The sequence below is a fragment of the Macaca thibetana genome, chromosome 12 (genome assembly GCF_024542745.1).
Source record: "Macaca thibetana thibetana isolate TM-01 chromosome 12, ASM2454274v1, whole genome shotgun sequence".
NCBI classification, from domain to species: Eukaryota; Metazoa; Chordata; class Mammalia; order Primates; family Cercopithecidae; genus Macaca; species Macaca thibetana.
Genome location: NC_065589.1, coordinates 15,745,593 through 15,762,054, shown reverse-complemented (window position 1 = coordinate 15,762,054; position 16,462 = coordinate 15,745,593). Strand labels below are relative to the sequence as shown.

The window sequence follows — 16,462 nt, the reverse complement described above, 5'->3', positions numbered from 1 at the left end:
TAATTTGCTATTTTCATAGCATTTTTGCTTTGTTTGCATTAATAAAACACACTAACCTTTTTTTTTTCTAAATAATTGCACAGAATTTGTAGTCAAATGTGTTGGCCTAAGCAATATCTTGCCATTGGAGTACATTCGCATTCCTTTCCAACATATTATATCACAGGGCAATGGTAGAGCTGCAGTCTTTGTGGTTTAACCAGGACAGTTTCTTTGTGGTTTCACCTTTCTTTCTGAAGATTTCTCTTGACCTGAGCTTGTTAAATAATTTTCTGTAGAAAGCATGAGTGAGTGTGTATGTGTGTGTGTGTTTGGGTACATGTGTGCTTATGTGTGTGCCTGTGAACATGTGTGTGTTTGTATTGTATTTTAAGCAATGAAAATCTAAGCGTTTTCTCAGTATCATGAGTCTTTAGGGAAATGAAAATCAGTATTACTTCACATCCACCAGGATGGCTACAGTAAAAAAAAAAAAGATGGATAAATACAAGCATTGTTGAAGATGTGGTGAAACTGGAACCGTTGTACAGTGCTGAAGGGAATGTAAATGGTATAGAAATTTGGAAAACAATTTTGCAGTTACTCAGAAAGTTAAGCATATAGTCACCATATGAGCCAGCAATTTCACTCTTAGGTATATACCCCAGAGAACTGAAAACATATGTTCATAAAAATTGTACATGAATGTTTATAGCAGCATTATTCATTAGAGCCAAAAAGTGGAAACAAATGTCCATCAGCTGATGAATGGATGAACAAAATATGGTATAATCATACAATGAAATACTATTTGACCATAAAAAAGAAACAAAGTATTGATAGTTGCTACAACATGGATGAACTATGAAATCATTATGCTAAGGGAAAGAAGCCAAATACAAAAGGCCATGTGTTGTGTGACTTCATTTATATGAAATATCCAGAATGGGCAAATTCATAGGGACAGAAAGTATTAAAGATTAATTGTTGCCAGGCACTAGGTGGGAAGTGAGTGACTGCTAATGGGTATGGGGTCTCTCTTTGAAGTCATGAAAATTCTAGAACTAGATATGCACAACCTCGTGAATATACTAAAAAAAACACACACTGAATTGTGCTCTTTAAGATTGAATTTTATGGTATGCGAGTTATATTTCAGCTTTTAAAGATGAATGCTAAATCCCAGTTATGCCTAGTGTTCCATTATTGGAATGCTAAGCTTATGGGAGTTATTTATATCCTACTGTTCAAGGTCATCGCCAAGGTCTAGTTTTTCACACACAAAAAATTGCAACCTCCAGCATAAATGGGTTAAGCATCTGGAAGGTCAGGTATTAGCAAAGTACTGAGTTTGAGTGATAAGAGGACTCTTGCCAAATGACTTGAACAAACCTAAATTTTCCCCTATTTCTTAGAGCATATACTTCAAATATTCAAAACTGTTAAATGAAACTTACCAAAGGCATGAAAGTAGTGCTAATGATATAGCATTAATATATCTCAATTATATAGTGACAGACTTTTCTTGAATCTTCAAGGGGGAAAAAACATACAATTTAAGAATATTTCGGTGAATAATTTTGGAATTTGTTATACTTTTAGTAATATGGAAGTCTCAATCTTCAGAACAGCATTTGATTACTCCCATTAAGACTCTGTAGTTCCTGTCTTTCTTGTGAAATTAATTTTGTTTGTAGCAGACACCAAATTGGGAATAGAATTTATAACTGGTATATATTCTTGCAATTTAATGGTCTCAATTCTTATTGAACATTTAAATCTGGAAATTGAGATATATACTGCCTTAGTAAATGATGATGATGAAATATTTTCTGCTTTGTAAGTAGAATTGAAAATCACTGTAATTAGTTTCTTTTCCCTTTTTACTCCTTTCTCTCCCCCTTGAGACACATTGGTTTCCCAAGTTATGAATTCAGTTTCTTTTGTTCTAGCTGCTTAGTCTTTCTTATTACATACCTGTTTAATTTTTAATTTCTCATTAAAAGTAAATATGGCTAATTTTCCTATCAATATTGCAAGAAACCTTCCATTTCTCTCTGCCATAACCTTGATATAGTACTGTCTAGTCTGTATTATTACATAATTAAAATGCTTTTTTTTTTTGTCAAATAGTTCTGGCAAAGCAACTTATCAATATGTTTTAAATGGATCAGAGATTTATTTCTGTAATGTTGAGATTAGCATTATAAATACTGTCGTGGACCTAAAAATGCTAAGTGGAATAATATGTTCAGTGCTCTGGGAAAAGTTGTTAAAATTGCAGGAAACATACTTAAAAGATGAACGTATCGTAGGTATTCAGACCTTCTTAATCAGTTTCATTTATCATATAATGTAGACACATTAAAAAAATACACTAATCTTGAGTCATTTGAGAAATACAATTGGCCCTCCATATCCTTGGATCCTGTATCCATGGATTCAACCAACTACAGATTGAAAATTTTTGGCAGGTGTGGGGTGGGAAATGGATGATTGCATTGGTGCTGAACATGTACAGACTTTTTTTTTTCTTGTCATTATTCCCTAACAATACAATAAAACAACTATTTGCATAGCATTTATGTTGTATTAGGTATTATAAGTTACCTAGAGATTATTCAAAGTATATGGGAGGGTGTGCATAGGTTATATGCAAATACTACACTGTTTTATGTAAGGGACTTGAGCATCCATCGATTTTGATATCTGTTGGAGGTCCTGGAACCAATCTTCCATGGATACCCAGGGACAAGTGCATTTACTAAGCATGGACCATATGCCTGTCACTGTGTATTTGTGGTGATCCTATGGTGGCTCTGAGTACTGTTGGTGATCAAAATGGATAAGGTTATTCCTGCCCTTGGCTGTTTATACTCCTGCCCTTGGCTGTTTATACTGTAATCCTGGAGCTACTGATTTGGTAGCACCCATGCGACTGGAGCATAGTGACTGATGCAGAGACCAGCTTGAGATGAGACCACCTGGGTGGTGGGCAGGGAACTGGTGATATAAGCATATAGTTATGGGAAAGAGTTTGAACTTATTCTTGCTGTGATGACAAGCCATCAGAGGCTTACTACTGGGGAGTCCAACTTCAATTTTATACAAGATTATGCTAAGCAGTGGTAGAAAATAGTGGGTATCAGAGGAGAAGCAGAGGATTCAGTTGGTTAGATTTTATGGTAATCAGGCAAGCTATGATGGTGACCCAGACTAAAGTAGTGGCCCTAGAGCTAGAAAGAAGTAGATTGATAAAAAACTGTTTAGAAGAATTAATAAAACTTGATGGATAGGATTTGGGGGTAGCAGGGTGATAAGGTTAAGGTCAAAGGACATGTCAAGGACCTTTCTACGTCTGGCTTGAACAACTGGATAGGTGGAAATCCCGTGTCTTGAGGTGGAGCACATGAGAGGAAGAGCTGATTTGGAAGGGACAGTCCAGTGTTCAGCTTGGGGTATGTAGAGTCTGGTGGGGAGGGTGTGTTTGTAAGGTAAGGGAGCACAGGGACTGTCCTTTCTTGAACTCTGGTAACTGGCTCGTGGTCTGGATGCAAGTTATAATACATAAACCATTTCTAAAACCCAACAGATTTTACAGGTTTTCAGTTCACAGGTAAGTTGCTATAACTGATGATGCCTCTGTGGTCTTTCAGATAGCGCAGCACTCTAAAAATTTCTATGTATTTGATAGTCAAAACATTAACTATATTCATTTTATAGTCAGTGCTCACTTACTGTGATCGGTCTTCCTTGGTGTTCCTAGAACCGTGCCTCTCTGGCCCACAAGGTCAGGTTACAGATTTGATCTTTACATGGTTAAGTTGGATTTTCTAAGTTGTCTTTTGACAGGCTGCATCCCTCACCTTGGATGGCTGACCTGGTAACTGATTAGGAAGGAAACTGCTCTACAGTTGTTATGAACTAGGACTGATTTGTCTTTCCTACCACTTAAGACTCAAAACGTATGTTCTACCTACACTGGGACTCTAATGGCCTTTGTTTACAAAGGTGGAGCCCAACAGATATGCACTTCTCACATTGGCTATGGTTATATCTCCTTTGGCATTAAGTATGCATTTATGGAGAAGTAAAGCCACACAATTTTACTTCTCTTTTGATTTCCTGTGGACAACATTTTTATTCCTTCAGCAAGTATAAGTAGGCCATTTAAAGGCTGGGAATATAAGTGTTTTGTTATTTGCTGTACCTCCAGTGCCTGGCACAGGGACTGGCACGCATATGGCACTTGATAAATATTTATTAAATACATGAGTGAAAGAAGGAATGGCTGAATCATTGTTCTGTGAGAAAGGATAATTCAGTTTTCAGAATCCAAGGCGGCAGGCAAACTATATTTTCCTCTAAGATTATGTCCCTGGAACCTGCTGAGAAATCAAAGCTGAAAAATAGAAATTTGGGCATCATCCTGATAAAAAGAATTACAAAAATCATGAAAGTGGAAGCCCTTTAGTGTGTGCAGGGGGCAGTAGGGATAGAGGAGAAGCGAACAGCAGAGAAACGGGTTGGAAGGAGGAGTGAAGCCTCAGGAAAGCAAGGAGTCCTGTGGAAGCAGGAGCAGTCAACAGTGGAGAGCTGGGAGGTGCGAAGGGATGCAGACACAAAGACACCTTTTCATCTGGCCAGAAGTAACTTAGGAAAGTGCAATCAGAGCCTGGGACACAGTGTAAAGTAAGACTGAGAATTCTGTCCTTTTATCTATATTCTTCATTACTAGTGATTGTAATTGAGGGGCAAGTTTTTCTTGAGCAAAGATGTAGTTTTGATTTTCTGCTACATAAAGCCCAGCATCATAAGACACTCTTGGCAATGATATTGAAGGGTTTATTTTGTGATTTCTTGTAAGCTGATTATTTACTGATCAATAATCAAGGCCAGTTTTTTTATTGTTCCTATTAAAGGTAATAATGTTTGATATATATAATATACATATTTATGTGTATGTGTGCACACGTGTACACACATGTTGATAAATTTAGGAGAATTACAAAAAAGTCACAGTAGGAAAAGATTTGAAAATTGACTTGAGTTCTAATGTGAAAAATATAGGTCATTTATCCAGAGTTATTTGGAAGCATTTCAGTTTAAATTTCATTAAATTCTCTAGTTCATAAGAATGCTACAGAGCTACAATAATAACAATATAGAAACTTGGGTTGTGCTAATACATGGGGTTGTGCCAGTAATGTGTGTGTGCATGCCTGTGTAGGTATATGGCTAATTGTATGTGTGTGTGTGTGTGTGTATGCACACACACATTTGAGTCTTTTTAGGATGTTACCATTTGCAAAGGAATTAATTCTTACATAAGTAAGTTTACTTTATAGAAATGAAAGTAGTAGCTACTGTTTATTCTGCAGCTCTTTTGTTCCAAGCATGTTACAGTAATCCTGGGAAGGAGGTTTTATGATTCTTAAAGTGAAGAAGTTGAAGTTCAGAAAGTTTAAATGATTTGCCCCAAGTCACAGAGCTGGAAGATAGGAGAATCCTGCCTTTTTTTTTTTTTTTAATACTCATGCATTGTCCAGTGTGCAGTTAGAGTCCTTAGGGTGTAAGAGTGAGTTACCTGTTTGGTTGGGGGCCAATTAATCTCCATAGAGAAAACAGAAACCATTAGATGAGAACTTTTTCAACATTTTGCACCTAATCTATTTAATATCCATAGCTACACCTATTTTTCTTTTCTTTCTGTTAAGAGGAAAAGGCTCTTGCCTCCAAGCACTTCATCCTTTTTATTTATCTGTGTCTCTGCCTGCACCTCTTCCCTTACTAGCTTCTTCCCATGAGCATAAACCAATTTCTCCCTGTCTTAGTCCGTTTAGGGTTGCTATAAATACCTGAGTCTGAGTAATCTATAAAGAAAAGAGGTCTATTTCGCTCACAGTTCTTCTGGCTTAAAGTTCAAGATTGAGCATCTGGTGGGGGCCTCAGGCCACTTCCGTTTGTGGTGAAAGGTGAAGGGGAGCTAGCATGTGCAGAGATCATGTGGTGAGAGAGGAAGCAAGGGAGTGGGAAGGTGCCAGTCTCTTTTAACAATCAGCGCTGGCAGGAACTAATAAGAGTGAGAACTCACTCACCCCCTGACCCCAGGGAGGGCATTCATCTTTTCTTGAGGGATACTCCCCCATGACCCAAACACCTCCCATTAGGTTCTACTCCAATACTGGGGATCGGATTTCAACATGAGGCCGGGTAGTGGCTCCTGCCTATAATCCCAGCACTTTGGGAGGCTGAGGCAGACATATCACCTGAGGTCAGGAGCTCAAGACCAGCTTGACCAACATGGTGACACGCAGTCTCTACTAAAAATAGCTGGGCATGGTGGCACCTGCGTGGAATCCCAGCTACTCAGGAGGCTAAGGCATAAGAATCATTTGAACCCAGGAGGTGGAGGTTGCAGTGAGCCAAGATCATGCCATTGCACTTCAGCCTGGACTACAGAGTGAGATTCGGGCTCTAAACAAATAAATACATTCATTCGTTCATTCATTCAACATGAGGTTTTGGAGGGACAAACACCTAAACCATAGCACTCCCCAAAGGCAATACCTTCTGTATTAGTTGTAATGTTGCATAACAAACCACTCCAAAGCTCAGTGAAGTAAACCAGTACCATTTATTTAGCTTACTGTTTTGTGGGTCAGCAAATTAGGCTGGGCTCAACTGGACTCACTTGTATACCTGTGGTCAGCTAGACAGCTTCACCTCTGGAGAAGTAGCTGACCAGTGGCAAGGACCTTCAGGGTGACTGCAGTCTGTACCTTTCTTTCATTACTCAGCACACTGGCCTAAAGTTCACATGGTTGCTTGAGAGGGTTTCAAGAGAGAAGCCTATAAATCATCTTGAGGTGTAGGCTGGGAGCTCATGTAGTATCCCTTCCTCCACATTCTGTTAGCCAAAGCATGTCACAATGCCAGCCCAGGTCCAGCGGGGTGGAGAAGCAGGCTAGTAAGCCATGGAACTTCTCATTGTCATTAACCCCAAATCATATTGTTGGGATCAACAATATCACCCTTGATTTGGGGTTAATGTTAGATCTCATAGTTCTCATAGTTAGATGACCACCTCAGGCTGCGTTTGTGCCTGTGCTCTGGGTTCCCTCTCTCACTGCAGTTAGAACATCATGTGGCCGCTGTTGGTTTATTTCTCGGTGGAAAGTGAGCCTCTTAAAACCAAGGACTGTGTATCAACCCAGGATTTGGCTTGTAGAGGAGGTAACGAAAAGCTGAAGTTGTTGTGAAAGTAGATGTCAGACCATTGGTATCTGGCAGCATGGAAATTGGGATTCAAGATAATATATGCTTGTGTCTTCAAACTTGCTTGTTGATGTTTAAAAACTTTGGAGCAAACTCATTCTAACATATCAAAATCAAATATTTCTTTGAAAAAAATGGAGGGGGTAAAGAATCCTGGCTAGGATTCTGAGTAGAAATCATTTAATGCTTGCACACTATCTTTGTAGGTTTTTCATGAGGTTACATGTTTGTTTATAAGGAAGTCAAGTTAATTTCGTGACGTGTTTGTCAGAGAAAACTGTCCATTAGCTGATTCATTGGGATTTGGGATAAAATTTCTATTCTAGAATGTAAAATGAAGGAAGGGTGTCAGTCAGCATCCTAGATATTACTCTAGAAGATGTTGAACGTAAATATTTCTGTTAGAATGAGTAGTAGCATTTACCTTAAGGGAGTTTGTCTTGAAGTGAGTATGTCTTATTGTGCACTGATTCTTAATTGATTGTTTTTCACATGCATTTTGTGTTTTAGGTTCAGCTGTCTATATATCTCCCTAGATACCTAAAACTGACTACCTGATCACGTCTTCCCATTGCTGAGCTATTTCCCTGATATCTGGCCATGCAACGGAGATCAAGAGGGATAAATACTGGGCTTATTCTACTCCTTTCTCAAATCTTCAATGTTGGGATCAACAATATTCCACCTGTCACCCTAGCAACTTTGGCCCTCAACATCTGGTTCTTCTTGAACCCTCAGAAGCCACTGTACAGCTCCTGCCTTAGTGTGGAGAAGTGTTGCCAGCAAAAAGACTGGCAGCGTTTACTGCTCTCTCCCCTTCACCATGCTAATGATTGGCATTTGTATTTCAATATGGCATCCATGCTCTGGAAAGGAATACATCTAGAAAGAAGACTGGGAAGTAGATGGTTTGCCTTGGTTATCACCACATTTTCTATACTTACTGGAGTAGTATACCTGCTCTTGCAATTTGCTGTTGCCGAATTTATGGATGAACCTGACTTCAAAAGGAGCTGTGCTGTAGGTTTCTCAGGTAAGGGAGACAAAATTTTGAGGTTGCATGCATAAAGGAAGCAAAGGAGGTGTGGCTGCTGTCATTTTATGAAGTGTGGGTCCCTAGTTGGTGAGAGGAACCAAATTCTAAGTGGTTAATGGCTGCTGATGCTTTGCATCTTGAAGAGGAGGCTGGAGCATGCAAGGACTAGTTTTTGCCATTTAACATTATGCTGCATCATCCACTCTTAGACAGTCTGCACTAGGACCTGCTGGGAGGTGGTTTGTAGAAGACATAGTATTGGAAATATGCACCAGCTCCATATGGTAGGGTCACAGAAAGACCCACAGATGTATCTGTAATAGGGAGGTCTCAAAAAAGATGACTGTGCTTGTGAAGTAGGCTCAATGTGCTGTCTCTGATTACCAACTTGTCTGCACCTGGTGAGACAGAGCACACTCATCTGCAACAAGTTACATGAGGCAGATTTAGTATTGACAGTTAAGCAGCAAGGGACAACAGGAGCCTAGGATTCATTGTGAGCCCGTCCTTCAAGGCTCAAAAAGCTGCCCAGGGCTGTTGGAGTCTTGACTGTGTGTGCTCCTTTCATGCAGATAAGGAACCCCGAAGAGGCAGCCAGGTACAAACCTGGGAATCACATGAATCACTAGGCAAAGCTTTGAAAGACATCCTATTTAGGGAGTGGATTAGGCTGTTTCAGCCAACCCCCTTTTATCTCAGGGTGTTGAATTTCCAGCACATTTCCACAGTTATTCTTGAGAACGACAAGCGAGAAAGGAGGGGGAGAACTACATAGGTCCAAGTCCACCTGGAGAACTGTCCTGCATATGCCTCCGGATGACTTTGTTAATAAATGCACTACACCCTGGTATGGCATGCTGGCCCTGTTTTAGGAGCCATGATAGTCACTCTGCATAACCTAACCAATTTAATTTATACAGCAGATCCATGTGGAGATGGGATTGTCTTGATTTTATTTTATTATTTTTTAATTTTTTTGAGACGGAGTCTCGCTCTGGTGCCAGGCTGGAGGGCAGTGGCGTGATCTCGGCTCACAGCAACCTCCGCCTCCCAGGTTCAAGCGATTCTCCTGCCTCAGCCTCCCGAGTAGGTGGGACTACAAGGCACGTGTCACCATGCCCAGCAAATTTTTGTATTTTTAGTAGAGGCGGGGTTTCACCATGCTGGCCAGGATGGTCTGTATCTCTTGACCTTGTGATCCACCCACCTTGGCCTCCCGAAGTGCTGGGATTACAGACGTGAGCCACTGTGCCCGGCCTTGATTTTATTTTACTTTTTTTATTTTTAATTTTTTTTTTTCTGACCACCTGTGGACTGTTGGGGGATTGTCCTGATTTTATAGATGAGGAAGCCAAGACCCAGAGAAGTGAAGTCACTAGCACAAGGTTACTCAGCTAGGAAGCGATGGAGCTGGGATTTGAACCCAGTCTGCGTATTAGCTGTATGATGCATTGTCTCTCACCTTCTTCGTCACTAGTTCCTTTTTACAGATATTTCATGGGACCAAAATTTCCAGCAGGATTTAAATTAGGTGTTCTAAATATTAGAATGTGAAGGGGAAGAGAGAAAAGTCCTGAAACAAGGAAATCTAATCTAATCCTTCCTTCTGCTTTTCCTGACATCCTTCCCCTTTCCTTCCAAGATGTGTCCTTATGCATCTAATTGTGGGAGAAGAAAGAATATATGCCCTGCCTTCAACATGTTTTTCCATAGAGGTTAGAAAAATACAAATTACTGGTATTTTTATTGAGTTAAAATTATATAGCATAACTATTTTATTTTATAGTGTACACTATTTTATAGTGTACAGTTCACTGGCATTTAATACCAATGATAGTATTTTATTCACATGTTAGGTATTATGTATTTAGTAGCATACTGAACACCAATATGAACTTCTATATTTAGAAACATCAAAGGCGTGACTGCCTTTAACGTTGTCTTTTTACCGAATGCAGGATTTTAAGGAATAGGGTATGTTTTAAAGCAAAAAGTTGGATGTAATCGAATAATCATTTTCACTTTTAATTGGCTTTCTTTGTAAATGTTGATACTCCTACTTTGGGATTGTTAATATTTGCATGTTCTTCATTCTCTTTTAGGAGTTTTGTTTGCTTTGAAAGTTCTTAACAACCATTATTGCCCTGGAGGCTTTGTCAACATTTTGGGCTTTCCTGTACCGAACAGATTTGCTTGTTGGGTCGAACTTGTGGCTATTCATTTATTCTCACCAGGGTAAGTGTTTTCTTTTAGGGAATACAGTTGAAGAACCTGATGTTCCATGGAGAAAAAAAATTGCAATAACAACAAGGAAACCACTTGTTTTCCACAGTGAGGTTTATTCTTTATCTGTTAGGACAGAGTCAAGCTTGATGGTTTTAATGCCAGACATTTCTGGGTTTAAATCTTGTTAACTATTGAGCTGTATAATTGTAGGTTACTTGTCCTAACTGAGTTGCAGATTCCTCGTTTTTTGACTAGGAGAAACTGTTATACAGATTTGAGGATCAATATTAACCGGCCAATCAGCTGGTTAATTCTGAAAGCAATATTCCAAAGAAGCACATAGAAACCATATAACTATAAAGATTTAAAAGCTATAAGATATGTTGATCTAATGCTTTTTTTTTGGTCTGTCTGTTTCTGAGATGGAGTCTCACTCTGTTACCCAGGTTGGTGTGCAGTGGCGTGATCTCAGCTCACTGCAACCTCCACCTCCCCGGTTCAAGCAATTCTCCCGCCTCAGCCTCCCAAGTAGCTGGGATTACAGGCTCCCACCACCACGCCCAGTTAATTTTTGTATTTTTAGTAGAGACGGGGTTTCACCATGTTGGCCAGGATGGTCTCCATCTCTTGACCTTGTGATCCGCCCACCTTGGCCTCCCAAAGTGCTGAGATTATAGGCATGAGCCACCGCGCCCGGCAGATCTAATGCTTTTAAGCCATTTTAGCTGTCAATTGTCTTGGTAATAGAACTTTTTAAACAAAAGGCTTTACTTGACACTCAAAATGTGAAATGGATCAGCTCTGAAGTCTTTTGGGTTGAGAGGTGGCATGGGGCCCCTTTCACTGTACTCCCATGTTGCTGTGGCTTCCTCAGAGGAGGCACCTCCACAAAACTCTAAAGCTCCAGGAAGTGCAATTTCAGAACTGCTGATCTCTAGATGAATTTTTTCCCTTACAGAGAAGGACTTGGAAATTCGGAAGGTTAAGAGACTTGTCAACAAACAGTTTGTGGTAGACACCAGCCTCATGAGGATTCAGGCCCCCTGACTCCTGTCTGGGGCTCTTGCCTATTCATGCTGCACTTTCTTCCTTTGGTTCCTTTCTCTGCTTTTTGTTTAGGAAAAGGAGGATAAGTTGTGTTATTTGTCCACCTCTTCCACCAGCTTCACTTTCCTTAATCTGTCTTGTGCAACTGGAAATACATGATATTTGTTTTTACTGTGGGACTGGATATTGGCGAAGGGTGAGATTCAGGAAGGTTCAGAAAGAAGGAAGATTTCTGTTTGCTACTGTTCTTTACAGACAGTTTTTATTTTGGTTTTGATTTGTGTGACGGTACTGAGTGTCTTACCTTATTCGAGAGTATTCTCATTGGGCTGTGTGTCAGCCCGTAACTCCGGGTCCTTCTTTAATGCTAATTTCCCATCACGGGCAGCCCCTGGCAACTGGCCTATAAATGGCAGTGATGTGGTCCCTGAGTACTACTCATTTACAATTGTATTGCTACTTTTGACAGTTTCACGAAGAAAGTCTAACAAAATCTTCAAAGTTTTCTTTGAAAAAGCATCCAGTAATGTCTGTCCCTTATCTGAACAGCCCTCTCTATACCTTGTCACTCACTGCTCCTCTGACTTGCTTGATGTGACTTGGTTCTCTGTGTCAATGATAGGCTCTTGTATGTGACTGGCAACACCCAGCATTCATATGAAAATCACTCCCTCTGCTATTTGAACTTTTATCCTGTGATGAATCCATTGAATAACAGTGCATTTGATATTCTTATGCAACTATTTCTGAAGAGCTTTTTATGCATTTCACTTTTTAGGGTTCCCCCCAACTTACATGGAAAAGGCATGGTTGCGTTTTTATGTCATATGCATATTCTGTGTGGAGGGACCGGTAATTCTGAGCTTGGGAAGTAAATGAAATTTCCTGTCTTTGAACTTGAAGTCTTTTGATTTTTAAGATTTGACTGCTTTGAATGATAAACTTCTAATATACAAGCATCTACTTATGCATGTATCCAAATAAAGACTACACTAAACACCGGTCCAGGAAACCTAAGCAGTGAATGCTTCTTTGAGACAGATCTTGGAAGAATGGGTGAAACTGGAGCTCTCTTTGCAATGCATTGTTATTTGCCTGATGGTTGTCAATTAGAATTTTCATTGGGAAAACACTGTAAATCTTTACAACAAAGCTTGCTTTATTGCAGGACTGTATGGGCTGCCCTTTCGGAGGAAAACAAAATCTGCCAAAGCAAACATTTGGTGGACCTCTGTGTTTTATGAAAGCCACGGAATTAGTAATTTCCGTGGTTACAGTTAGAGTTTTATGAAGGAAAGCCACTCCAAATAGGCATTGTGAGGAGTATGAGGGCTGTGGACTTGATGCCAGAGTGAAGCAATCTCACTCATTCACGTGGTGCTTTTGCTTCTCACAGTCTCTGTGTGTACTTACTTCAGAGGTTGCTCTGCTTCACACGTGGCTTTTCCATTTTCCTTCATGGGACCCTGATAGGTGATAGTGTCTGAAGAGGCGTCCAAGGAGGGAGGTGTGCAGTCCACCTCTGGTGCCTCCTTCCTAGACTGGGCTCCTGTCCCTTCCCCCCTCCTACCCCCAAGATTCTGTTGATGGAAGGAAGGGGGATATGTTGCCTGGTTTTACCTTCTAGCCAGATTGTGGACCTCTGTGTGTTCTCACCTGAGACTTAGGCCATCTAGACAGAAAACCGAAGTGGAGAATCATGAACATCACCCAGAGTAAAAGAGCCGCTCAGCAACTGTGCTAGAGGAGAGCGGTTGAATGTGAGGGGGCCAGGCTCACATACTGGCTGTGGGATCTCGGGCAAGGTACATATCCTTTCCGAGCCTCATTTTCCTCACCTGTGAAATGGGATATTACTTACCTTCTCTGTTTAATAAGTCAGTTTTACGGAGTCATATGTGAATGACCTCTTTGTAAACAATAAGTACTCACCCCTTTTATTACGAAGTAAATCTCTGGATGTGTACACTGTTCCTAAATAGAATCATACCTAATTTCTTTCTAAAATTAATAAATCAGCTGTTATTTAATTTTGTTTGTTTGACTTCCACTCCCTACTTCCCTTTGCTCCTACCTGACTTTTTTCATCCTTAATGACAGTAGTCTAAAAATGCCCATAAGCCACTCTTAAACACTAAATAAGCAAGCCTTGGCTGCATTTGGACCCTGGGGTATTACAGTTGACCCCTGAACAAGTTGGGGGTTAGGAATGCTGAGCCCCCATGTAGTTGAAAATTCATGTATAATTTTGGACACTCCAAAGACTTAACTATCAATAACCTACTGTTGACTGGTTAAGTCAACCTACCCAAAAACTGGTAAGGCTTTACTGATAACATACACACACATTTTGTATGTTATATGTATTATGCACTGTATTGTTACAGTAAGCTAGAGAAAATCAAATGTTTTTTAGATCATCATAAGGAAGAGAAAATGTATGCACTATTTGTTAAGTGGAAGTAGATCATTATAAAGGTCTTTATCCTCATTACCTTCATCTTGAGGAGGAGGAGGAAGAGCAGAAGGAGTTGGTCTTATTGTCTCATGGGTAGCAGAGGTGGAAGAAAATCCTCATGTAAGTGGACCTGCATAGTTCACACCCATGTTGTTCAAGGATCCACTGTATTTGGTAAAACATGGCAGCTGAAAGCATTACCCCCTAGGCTTTAGATACTGTTTCATTGCTAATATTTGACAAGAATAAAATTACTTTGACCCAACTAAAAACTCTTTGGCTAAATTGATCAAATGAGATAAATATATATATATTTTTTTACTTGTTTCCATTTTTTATTATACAGATTTTCAATTTACTTTTCAATTTAAATTTTATTTTCAATTTATTTTTCTACTTGTTTCAATTTTTTATTTTCAAAAATATTTATAAATTTATAAATTTTCAAACATAAAGAAAAGTTGATGCACCATTTGACAGTAAGTTGTAAACATAGTAACTTCACCCCTAAAAACTTTAGCAGGCATCTCTTAAACATAAAACTATAATTTTACAAAACCACATTACTGTTGTCATGCAAAGGAAAATTAACAGTAATTCTTTAATGTTGTTTAGTAATTGGTTCATGTTCAGATTCTCCTAGTGTTCAAAATATCTTTAATAACTGTTGTTGTGGCCCAAGGAGAACCAGGATCCAAAATTCACATATTACCTTTGATTATTATATTTATTTATTCTTGTATTCTAAGACGGTCTTCCCACCTTTTTACTTTTCCATGAAATTGACATTTTAAAGATATCAGATCTCTTGTTTTCTAGAATATCCCATACTCTAGACTTATCTCCTTGTTTCCTTTGGGGCTTGTTTAACTTGTCCCTCTATCCCTTGCTTTTCTGGAAACTGAAAGTTAGGTCTAAAGGCTTAATTAGATTCAGATTAAACTGGCTCTTTTTTGGCAATAATACTCCATAGGGATGATACATGTTGCATTACATCAGGAAGGACATACATGCTAGGTGGCTCCTCTGTTAGGAATTATAAGTTTAATTACTTGGTTAAGATAGTCTCCATTATAAGGGCACCTTTATCCCTTTGGAATTAGCAAGTACTATATGAGGTGACACTTGGACACCATGCAGATAACTTGTTTCCAGTAACTTTTTGTCTTATGGTTTTTGTATAGATCAGTGGTTATCCTTGTCTGGATTGTTTATTTTAGGGAGAGTTATAAAGGATGACTTTCTCATTGGTTATTCTTTTTACACTTGTTTGATGAGATTAATCCAGAGTTGGGGGTTAAGACCCCAAGACAAGGAATTGAGGAAGATGAATGTTTGTCAAAGGCTGATCTTAGTTTTACAGACTTCAAGCTTGTTTGGTTTTGTGGGTTCTCCTTAGGAAAAAAGTACAAAACTGCACAAAAAAGTAAAAATTTTAAATGAGAGAGGGAAAGACAGTTCATAAATTTTAAGAGCTGACAAATATTATAAACATGAAATCCATAAAAATAATATAATATTAATTCCCTGACACATCTCTGTAATATTTTCCCCCACAGGTTTTGCTGCATGCTTTTTGATCTCTTTTTTCATATGAAAATAATCTGGCAATAGTATTTCCGTAGAGAGAACATCATGGTGGCTCAAAATTAAGTTTCTATTATTAAAAGTTTAGAAGAGCTTTCTTCATAGCTCATCATGTAAATTTTTAGAATCACTGTCCAACTTTGGAAAGCCTCTATCAAGGTTCTTTTTACAATCAAGCTGTAAAATTTCAGTACTTTTCAAGTTTTTTTGTGTGTGTGTGAAGTTATCAATATCAAATGTTTTTTGAATTGAATTGAATGTTGTCATTGACCTTTAGTGGCAAAGTGCAGGTTTTAGTTTTCTTCATTGATGTACTTTGTTCTTAAATCAGCAAGTAATTTAAGTACTTTATTAATGTTCTTGTGATGCATTCCTCTTCATTAATTGTCAGAAAGCCAAAGTCCTGCTGGTTATTTGTTTATACTTTTTGATGTGATTTGCCTATAATTTTGTTTGAGAATTATAAACCTAGGAATTCTGATAAAGTTAGTTTGCAGGATTCTCCAAAAAGGAAAGGAACATGGTACATTTATAATTGCATATACTGCATTATCATAGATGTTCCTGATGTGGGAGAGCCTCTAGTTTCAGTTTTGACTATGTGAATGAGAAGTGAATCCTCTTCTTACAGTTTTACGTGCTTGGTGATTAGAAGATTTTTCCAGACACTGGGTCCTGATTCCAGCATGATGACTTTACTGCAAGTGCCGGCTGCCATAGGACACTTGAGAGTGCTCTCGGACCACTGCTCTTGCATCTCCTGTTATCATCTGGGTTACAAATGCACAGTGGGCATTAAGAGTATTTCTGGAAGCCATTGTTGCACTGTAAAGACTGGCAGTGACTCAGCT

The 16,462-nt window shown here is 39.0% G+C and overlaps 1 protein-coding gene across 10 annotated transcripts in view; it reads left to right on the top strand.

Moving 5' to 3' along the window:
* The window catches only part of RHBDD1 (rhomboid domain containing 1), a 163,565-nt gene that overhangs the window by 21,726 nt on the left and 125,377 nt on the right, over nt 1–16,462 (top strand). For all 10 annotated transcript variants that reach the window (XR_007718358.1, XM_050752166.1, XM_050752169.1 and 7 more), the window contains exons 2-3: nt 7,768–8,290; nt 10,396–10,528. Coding sequence is in view for 9 of the 10 variants with exons in the window: in XM_050752166.1 (XP_050608123.1) it covers nt 7,858–8,290; nt 10,396–10,528 (566 nt within the window). In the remaining variant the exon portion in view is untranslated. The remainder of the gene's footprint in view (nt 1–7,767; nt 8,291–10,395; nt 10,529–16,462) is intronic.